Consider the following 9,735-nt stretch of genomic DNA (forward strand, 5'->3'; position numbering starts at 1 on the left):
CGTTGATTTTAGTCACATGACGCCTTTAACGCTAAAAATGAAAAGGCGCTTTGACGAATCGCGTGAATTGAAAACGTCATAGCTATAGCTATACAAACCTGACAGCAGCAGACGACAAGAAACACAGAGGAGGCAGAATTGTCCAAAGTACCATACATACTTGATGATAGTGAACTGTCAATCAAAAGAAAGCAGTTTTGGAATATAAATATTATTTACAAATAATTTCTTTAATAGATATGATAGAGAATCTCGCAGCAAAATTATGTTTACTTCTGTCGGAAAGTGCCAATGCAGGTGATTACATGAATTATGATTTTATTAAAAACAGAAAGTGAAAGAATGTATAAATTTTTGGAAAATATTGATATATATTGCAGTTTATTCTTATATATATTTATAAAACATATATATATAGAATATTGAGTAGAACATCTAAAATAAGAAAGTATTTACAATCCAAAATGATGAATCATATAATAAAGAGACTGAAAACTATTTATTAGGAAAAGAGATAATGTTCTTTGTCTTTTCAGCCGAACAATGGAAGCTACTGGGACAGGAAAAGGATGGTTCGATACTCATTGGTTGGGTAGAAGAATCGGAAAAGAACACTGTACATACATTGTGTACTGTACTCGGTCGTTACGACCAGATTAACAATAAATTACAGGTAAGAGAATTATCAAGAAATGTTTATTTATATTACATAGAGGATATTTTTAATATCACTTTGATTATATATTTAGATATTACACCGTTTTCCGGAGGTATTGAATATTGTTCAAGCTACAGTCAACCAAAGTCATAGTTTATTAGGATATGTTACAAAACAAAAGGATTACTCGGAGACAGCACATTCCTGTGAAAATCACTGTTCAGACAACATAAATGCAACTGATGAACATTACAGAGAATTATACAGAGTGTTTATTGTTGAATTGATGACTGATAATGCCAAAATACATAATCTAGAGATAGAGAGGTCTAAACAAGTGAGGATACAATTTCTGTATAGAGAGAAAGAACAACCTGATGTAGACAAGTTTTTAGTGCTAATACATCACGAATGTAAGTAAATTTTATTTAAAAGTATGTATCTTAAATAGATGCTATAATATTGCACTTATATACATTTATATAGCTTGATCAAGCACTGCAATTATAAAAATAGAAAACTAGAATTTGAAATATATAAGTCAATAATCTGCTTCATTTATTATATTAATTATCTGATGTTTTTATAATTTACATCATATATATATCTCTTCAAAGGTGTCATGATATATACTGTTCAATTCGATACATCTGTAAGTGAATTAAAACCAATAAAAGAATTAAAATCTGAAATTCTTGTAAAAACATTCATATGGGCGCAATGGGACATGATTAATCAAGTTCTTTATCATATACATCATCGACGAATACCTGCGAGTGTAGTTACCGAGAATGACGATGAAAATAATTCTAAATCTTCGAAACCTACACTTAGTGGTCTTCAATTTCATGATGATTTGCCCCATGAGACAGTGGTGAGTACTTTCCGATAACAAGAATTTCAATTATAAATTTATCACTGTTGCAATACTAGCATATATAATTGCTAATATAAAAGAATTAATATAATATGCTTATTAATAATGCTAATAAATTTAGTATCTAACACGTATGGTTGCTAAATTAAACTTTGAAATCTGCATGATGTATATCATCTATTAGTATAACATTTGTTGTATCTTTTTAGCTGAATATCCCATTAAATTTACCACTACTGTCACCGTCCTCTAATTGCGGCACTTATGAGGACGACGTAATACCTCTACGAGTTCACGATTGTTCCCTAGATCTCATAGTAGTGTCGGACACCAAGGGGATGGTCTGCGTTTGTCATTACTACCTCTATCGGCCTGTCCAGCCGCCGCAGCATGTACTTAACTCCTTGAACGAATCCAACACGGTGCACTTCGCATACTCGGTGACGCTGCTGCATCACAGCTGCGTGATCCATTGCGTTATACCGGGTATAACGTGGTCGCGCGCCAAGCTGATGAGACCAACGTTCGCAATTTATGAGAGTCATCATATGATAGTGTTCGTACCGGGACTGTTTACCCATCTTCTTGAGATCGGTGTAAATCACGAGCCATGCTGCCACATACTATGCGGCCCACCGCCGTCGATTCCGTCTCGCGTTTCCTACCTGGTACCATTATTGGATTTGGAAAATATCAACAAAGGAACGAGAAAGAATTCCTATAGTTCAGACAGCAAAACCATCGGTTGTTCGGATGGGAACAGTTCGCTTACGAATTTCAGCAGTATACTGACGATAGACTTGCCTACTTTGGATCTCGTGCCGTTGACGATTCCTCCGGACTTTCTCGTTGAAGTCTTTCGCAAAGAGATCTCGGTCGAAATTCGCTTGGGAATACTCCATTATTTTCTCTGTCATAAGAATGACATGGAAGTCATCGCGGAATTAATGTCTATCGTGGCGGAAAAACCACGCTCACTGGACATCACGCGCTTCATGCAAGAGATTCTTATAGGTGGTTCTTACGCATTAGTGCAAAAGAATCTCCTCGCGGATACCATTCCGTTGCTTTCTCTATTACCCGTCACCACGATCGGAGATTACATGACGGTCGACATTAAAATGAATGATTTGGATATCACGCTGAGCCACGAGAAACTCTGGAATACATCGGTGATGTTGCTCTCGCCGCAGCAAAGACTTGTTCCCTATCGTAGCGATCTATGGACTAGACTGTGGGATCAATTGAGTAAAAATGGTGGCGATAAATTAAGATTCAAACCTAGCCATATCGCGGAGAAGTTATTAGTCTCCTTAGCTTGTTATCAACCAGAAGCATTATCCAGATGCAGCACTCCAATGTCCCCAAGCGGAGGGTAACACAATTGCCTTGTACTTTAATTCTATGCACAACTAATTGCATGCATGTTATGTAGTGCAAATTCTTAACTGTGCTATCTGCTTGTTGCTATTTTTCTACAATTAGATTATTATATATCAGAATATATATATATATATTTTTTTTATTTGCATAATTAAAAAATGTTTATATAAATAAAAATAAAATGTCTTATTTGTTTGAGAAATGCGTTTTTTGCAATATGTAATAAACGATGATGTAAATAGATTTGTTGCAGTACCGCTTGGAGACTTTATGGGTAATCGGAACATCAAATTGGATTCAGGTTTACCATTTAATGAGACTGAAAGTTGCACCGCTTCGAAGCAGGAACATATCGTCTCCGTAAACTTACGTGAACTCTCCATGTATCTTCTGAAAAATGGGACGCGCACATCAACTATGCACCCGCGAGGCTCTTGCACCCCGTTACACGTTCATGCCATGGCTACGAGATACGTGGCTGCGCAATTGGAAGCTTCGCGTATATTATGTCAAATACTTTGCAAGGCGGCCGGCGTTGATCCTAGAATCGAACAAGAACGTGGCTTTAATCTTGTGTAAGATGCACAATTTCTATTTTAGATATATTACTCTATTTTAAAAATAGATAATAAAATAATGATAATAAAATATCATCTTTATTTTAGATATATTATTTTAAAAATATATCTTTAAATATATCTTAAAAACATATCTAAAAATATTTTTAAAATACATGTAATTTTAAATTAATTCTTCAATTTCGATTTGATGTAAAAATAATGTAAATTTTTTATGGGATTTATATTTAAAAATTTTCTTTTATCAAGTAAAAATTGTTGAGCGTTTATATAGTTCATTATTATATTGAATGTTCTTATTTCATGTTACTTTTTATTACAGAGATCAATTGGATGAGGCAAGACGATGGTTACTGTTTATGCTCTTGCAACGATACAGACATGCAGTAGAGAACATCGCATTCCCAGTGCCACAAGGATTCGCATCGTTTTTTACTTATCTTGGCTACCGCACTCTCAAGTACTCGATGTTTCTGCAATATGTCGAACGTTCGGTGTTTGAACTCCAAGTTGATGTTACCAAGATTATTTTAGCTGGTATATATATAAGCAAAAATTGCTATATTTATAACTAACATTTCTCCAAACATAATTCAAGTAAAAGATTATACTCACAGAAACATTTGTCATAAATTGATGATCTTCTGTTTAGATATCAGTGATACAAAAGAGAATGTTATTCAGAAATTGAAGTTGTTATCCTTTTTGCCAAGATCTCGTGCAAAGAGGCTCTTGAATCAATGGCTGCATCCAGTTAGCTTAATGCTCCGAGCCAGAGAACACGCCGCTAATATTTTGTGCGGTGAAGTATCTCAGAGTCGAACTGGAAGTCGAACTTTACAACATCGTAATCATCATAACAGTAAGTTACAGAGTTTAGAAAGAAATGATATTTCAATAAATACAATCTAACTGATATTTGTAAATTGTTGTCAGGTTTGGCAGCATTTCCTTCTGCAGATCGTTTATCACCATTGGATACCTTTTTGGATTTACTTACTGCAAAAGGTACAAATTAATTCACAACGATATTTTTATTTAATATACTTTCTTGTTCCAAAAATATATCAACATACTATTTTTATTTTATTTTGCAGCTAGTCTTACGGAATTGGATTTTGGATTATTGATAGAAGCAACAGTAACATCTACGGAGGACTTTCTCTAATGGAAATCAAGTTTAGTTATAATTAAAAAATATTAAGTGCAACAATTAATTTAACGATCACTAAATGATCAATTAAATAATACTTTAAACTTTTGAGATTCAGAAATCTTCTATATTCATTAAAATAATTATTAAATTATTTATTAAATTAAATAATTAAATTTTTTATTAAAATAATTATTTAATTAAAGCAATAAAATATAAAAAAGAAACAATTAGAGATATATTTACAGTCACAAATAATAATTATTTTAATAATTTCCAAAGTTTTATTATTAATGATATACAAGATTTAATGTCGATAAGTAATAGTAATAATACAAATTTAATTATTTAACAAGTATTTTTTATAAGTTTATTAAGTATTTAATTAAGTATTACATATTGCAATTATGCATAATTATATTTTGAATGTTGTTGCTCATGAAAATAATTCTCAGTCATCAGTAATTGAAATGAGAAATGACAACAGATCAATTTGTAAACATTACATTATTAAAAAGCATCTGTACTATATTAATGTTTCATGTTTTTCAGGTTTTTATCGATATTTATGTGTATGCATATTGCATAGATATATTAATATATCTATGGCATATTATGTATATTTTAGAATGTAAAGCAAAGACGAATATATAAGAAAGTCATAATATTAAGTAACATCAATATCTCTTTATATCAATATGCACAACTTATATAATTTGTGACATGTAGTGAATGTTAAAAACTTGTGATATAATAAATTGAAATTTACAATTAATAATGTCTTCCATGATATACGTACATATTTATTAAATATATATGTTTAATAATATAATTCGTTTTCGTTGCTATGCTTGTAAATTGTACAGTTTCTTTTTCTCTACTTTGAGTTATTAATTATTCATAAAAATCGAGAATTTCAGAACAGTTAATTTATCCCGCCCTTTTTTATATCAGCCTCTTGCTAAAGTGATCCCCGATTAACCAATCAGAACAAAACAAGCAAAGATTCCTTTATTCTGATTGGTTAACGCAATGCTCCGAAACATCTGTGCGATCTCTGAAGAATATAACCTGCATTTCGTTTCATGTAAGAAATATTTACAAATATTTACACACAATGAAGAGATAGAACATTAGAAAATATAATAAAAGAAATTTAGACCATGCAAATGTGGAATTAATGTTCATCTAACTGTAAGTTCTTTTATGACAATTTTCTGGCGCATGTATGCGTTATTTACATCTTTATTATTAATTATTTTTCTACTATAAAATTAATTTTCTACTATAATTAATTACAGGTTCTTGATAAAATCAAATTATGGCAGATATAGCTTTGACGAGCGAGCAAACGAAATTTTTGGAAGAGTGTGAAGAAGAATTTGAAAATCGTTTCACAGAAGAGGACAGTGAATTTATAAAGATGAAAATGCAAGAGCCAAAGAAACCGCCTATTGTCGATCCTTGGTATAATAAACCGCGTAGACACGACTGGTCGCGTCAGCATCAACAACAAAATCATGGTAGACGTAATCATAATTGGGATCGTCGTAATAATGAGAGAAATGAAAAGTGGGAACGTCATGCTGGTAAACACTTCATGCAGCATCGACAGAAGATGTATTAAAATATAGTGAGACAGATGCAAGCATGAGGACTTGATTGACACATGAAAATTGAACCTCTAATTATTATTGTTTCTACATATTTTTTTTTATCGATGAGTGATAAAGCATTTTTATTTCTTTTTGAAGTTTGTATAAGAAGAAATAAATTTTATATCAATGCATTTTTTTATTGATAACAAGTAATTTTATATTTTATTTTTATTATTTGTTGTCCAAAGTAACTATTAATTCTACTAACATTATTATAGGCATTTAAAATTTGCTTAAGAATACATTTTTTCAAAGTAGAAAATATTTTGCGATATTTATATCAAGTAAATAAAAAAAACTTGATATTACATAGTGGACTTTATTACAGTAAAAAAATACGAATATTTATATATGTAATATTTATGTTCAATGTTTTAAAAAATGTAATTTCAAAAAATCTCAATTATAAGTTATAAATAAATAGAAGACAAATATAAGAAAACTAACACTGAGTCAAATGTTACATGTATGTTTTAGAATATGAATGTGAAGACAGGTGTTTTCTAATATAATATTTTCTTTAGATAATCTAAGATTATACATTGCGTTTTTACTTTTATTGTATTTTTTTTCTACAAAATTAATATACGTTCAAGCATTTTAGAAAAAGAAGAGAATTCAAACATAGTAAATTTTAAGACTATTGAAAACAAACACTTTTAAATATATTTTAATATTTTAATTTTCATTCTTCTAATGATAGATACAAAATGTTCGACTGTCTTTTATTTGCCTTTTCACTGCAATGTGATCTCGATGTGTGGCAAATAAAAGTAAATAATTAGAAAATAATACAAAGGAAAAATCCTATTGTAAAAAAGAACAGCTGGTTTAGAATAAAAAAATTTTTTTTTTAAATTGACTAGAATATTATAATAATATAATCTCTAATATATACATATATATATATATATATATACTCTATAATATATAATTTCACGACAAAATAATCGCCTAATAATCAGATTTGAATTTGATCCTAATAAAATTTTATGTCTTTGATTAGATGGAATTACGTATCAGATAAAGTTTACAAATTTAGAAAGCAAAAAATAAAACAAAAAAGACATATTTAAAAGAATAAAAATGTAAAAATTAGATTGTGCCAAATAATACGGTGCTCTAGTCCTTTCAAAAAAAGAACTATCGTTTTTTTTTTCATTTAGTTACATCTTTTTACAATTCCTACATAACAAAATGAAAGATATTCTCAGTCTTTGGAAGGAGGAGGAGCAGAAGAAAAGGAAGAAGGTACAATTGGATTCTTTTTAATAATAGTGACTTTCTTCTTTAAAGCGTGGTTTGTAATGAATCCAAATCCTCTTCGACCATGTTGGGTAATTGCTTCCACTGGTTCTGTACGACCTTGATCATTTTTTCCAAGACCTTTTCCTGGCTTATATCCCATTTTCTTCATCATATTTTGAATCTTCCGTGTATGTAATTCATTGTTTTTGTTTTCATCAATATTTATATTGTTTGCGCTCTCAATTTCTTGTGTGCATTCTTCTTCCTTTATATTTTCAATTGTGTCTGCATTATTCAACTTTTTTCTCTTACAATTAGTCTTGTGTGTGTAATGTCCAAATCCTCTTCTGCCATGCTGAATAATAGTTTCCACTGGTTCTACACGACCTTGGTCATTTTTTCCAAGACCTTTCCCTGGCTTGTATCCCATTTTCTTCATCATATTTTGAATTTTTGATGCATGTAATACATTATTTTTATTTTCATCAATATGTGCATTGTTTGTCTTCTCAACTTCTTGTCTGTATTCTTCTTTCTTCATATTTTCAATTGCGTCTCCATTATTCAACATTTTTCTCTTAGTCTTGTGAATATAATGTCCAAGTCCTCTTCGACCATGCTGAATAATAGTTTCCACCGGTTCTATACGACCTTGATTATTTTTTCCAAGACCTTTTCCTGGCTTGTATCCCATTTTCTTCATCATATTTTGAATTTTTGATGCATGTAATACATTGTTCTTGTTTTCATCAATACATGTATTGTCATTGCCTGCTATCTCAATTTCTTGAGTATACGTTTTCTCAGTGTCAATTGTATCTCCAATATTTAGTTTATTTTCCTTAATATTTTTGCATTTACTTATATTTTCATCACGAGTCTTATTGCTCATTTCGCTGTATTTTAATGAATTATTTTTTATCAATATCATTTTCAAAACAGCTGAACCATTCAGATGTCTTCCTTTAATGATTTGAATAACTGTACAACAATCATTGTTATCATAAGCTGAAACATGTTATCTTGAAGTAATGGGCATTTTTTAAATAATTATTAAATAAATCTCTCAGTTTAATATCCTCGCTACTAGAAACATCATCTGTACCTAGAAGAAAAATTAATTAATTTAAAAGAAAATTATAAAAATTATAAAGAAAAATAGATAAGAGTAATTTCTAGTCCATATCTAGTCCATATCTTTTGTATTGTCAATTCTTTATTAATGTAAGTAAATTATCTAATCTATGAAAATAGAGTTGATAATAGAATTTTGTTGAAAAAATTCAAAGATAATTTATAAGAAAAGATTAATAGAAAAATATTTAATTTCAGCAAAATTTAATGGAATAAAATAAAATTTGTAAAATATTTTTTTTGAGATATATTATATATATAGATATAGATAAAAAACAATTATAAATTTTTAGAGCTTATAATATTCATTTAAATTAGAGTCTTAATAAATACAGATTTCTTAAGATTATTAATGCTTACTGAGGAATTATAATAGAGATGAGGTCTATCACAATCGCAGTGTGCTATTTAGCACTACTTTACTGACTCAAAGTGTATCCTTTTTATAAACATTTTTCTGTTTTAAAACATTTGTAATCCACGCAGTGTCCTGACAAACAACATCTTGCAAAGAATCAAAGTAAAAGCTGAAAAATAGCAATAACAGTAATTGCCTTTATTCAAGAGTGTTCGTAAAAAATTTTACGGATCTAATAAATAAAGAGTAAATGTGTGTTAAGAGATGCAGTATCTCTCTTCCACATTTATAATACAGCTAAAATTGCGAGACAAAAAAGGGAGAAATGTAACACACAGAGTCACAATACTGTAATACATACGCAACAGTATGCAACAAAATCCCTCTATTTTGAATCTCGGTGTTCTGAATAGAGAAGCTCTTCTGTAAACTAGAATCTCCTTTTGCATTATTTTTCTACTATATATATTTGTCATATAATCATGTAACTCTAAAGAGAGCGAATAAAAGCAAGATTATTACTATTTTGTATATTAATTGCCGTGTAAATAAAATAGAAATTAAAGATTAAAGAATATGATATATTCCAAAATAATGGAAAAGCTTGGTTTTGATTTCAGAATAGAGGAATTCGACGCCAGCTGTCAAATCAGATGGATCATGTAATTAATGTAATAAGAAAATAATT

General features: G+C 29.8%; 3 protein-coding genes across 4 annotated transcripts; 2 read left to right on the forward strand and 1 right to left on the reverse strand.

The window, feature by feature from the left end:
• The first annotated feature begins 80 nt into the window (after window positions 1–80).
• Window positions 81–5,401, forward strand: pigeon (gamma-secretase activating protein pigeon). 2 transcript variants are annotated; one of them, XM_029314721.2, is made up of 10 exons: window positions 83–297; window positions 537–673; window positions 750–1,071; window positions 1,276–1,532; window positions 1,745–2,910; window positions 3,161–3,493; window positions 3,819–4,033; window positions 4,149–4,358; window positions 4,433–4,504; window positions 4,594–5,401. In XM_029314721.2, the coding sequence occupies exons 1-10, from the start codon at window positions 240–242 to the stop codon at window positions 4,662–4,664; spliced, it is 2,841 nt and encodes a 946-aa protein (XP_029170554.2). In that variant the 5' UTR covers window positions 83–239; the 3' UTR covers window positions 4,665–5,401. The 2 variants fall into 2 exon arrangements, with proteins under 2 accessions (XP_085336970.1, XP_029170554.2); XM_085480844.1 differs by lacking the exons at window positions 4,433–4,504; window positions 4,594–5,401 and having other exon boundaries at window positions 81–297; window positions 4,210–4,296.
• A 284-nt stretch (window positions 5,402–5,685) lies between these two features.
• Window positions 5,686–6,460, forward strand: LOC114940390 (uncharacterized). The gene is made up of 2 exons (XM_029315057.2): window positions 5,686–5,843; window positions 5,951–6,460. Exon 2 carries the CDS (start codon window positions 5,971–5,973, stop codon window positions 6,274–6,276), a length of 306 nt encoding a protein of 101 aa, XP_029170890.1. The 5' UTR covers window positions 5,686–5,843; window positions 5,951–5,970; the 3' UTR covers window positions 6,277–6,460.
• Window positions 6,461–6,837: 377 nt separating this feature from the next.
• LOC114940259 (uncharacterized) lies at window positions 6,838–9,552 on the reverse strand. Its single transcript, XM_029314829.2, has 3 exons — window positions 9,409–9,552; window positions 9,050–9,216; window positions 6,838–8,660 (listed from the first exon to the last, which is right to left on the reverse strand). The coding sequence occupies exon 3, from the start codon at window positions 8,484–8,486 to the stop codon at window positions 7,518–7,520; it is 969 nt and encodes a 322-aa protein (XP_029170662.1). The 5' UTR covers window positions 8,487–8,660; window positions 9,050–9,216; window positions 9,409–9,552; the 3' UTR covers window positions 6,838–7,517.
• Between the last annotated feature and the right edge of the window lie 183 nt (window positions 9,553–9,735).

Source organism: Nylanderia fulva, unplaced genomic scaffold, assembly GCF_048542155.1.
Source record: "Nylanderia fulva isolate GAGA-0341 unplaced genomic scaffold, ASM4854215v1 Scaffold16, whole genome shotgun sequence".
NCBI classification, from domain to species: Eukaryota; Metazoa; Arthropoda; class Insecta; order Hymenoptera; family Formicidae; genus Nylanderia; species Nylanderia fulva.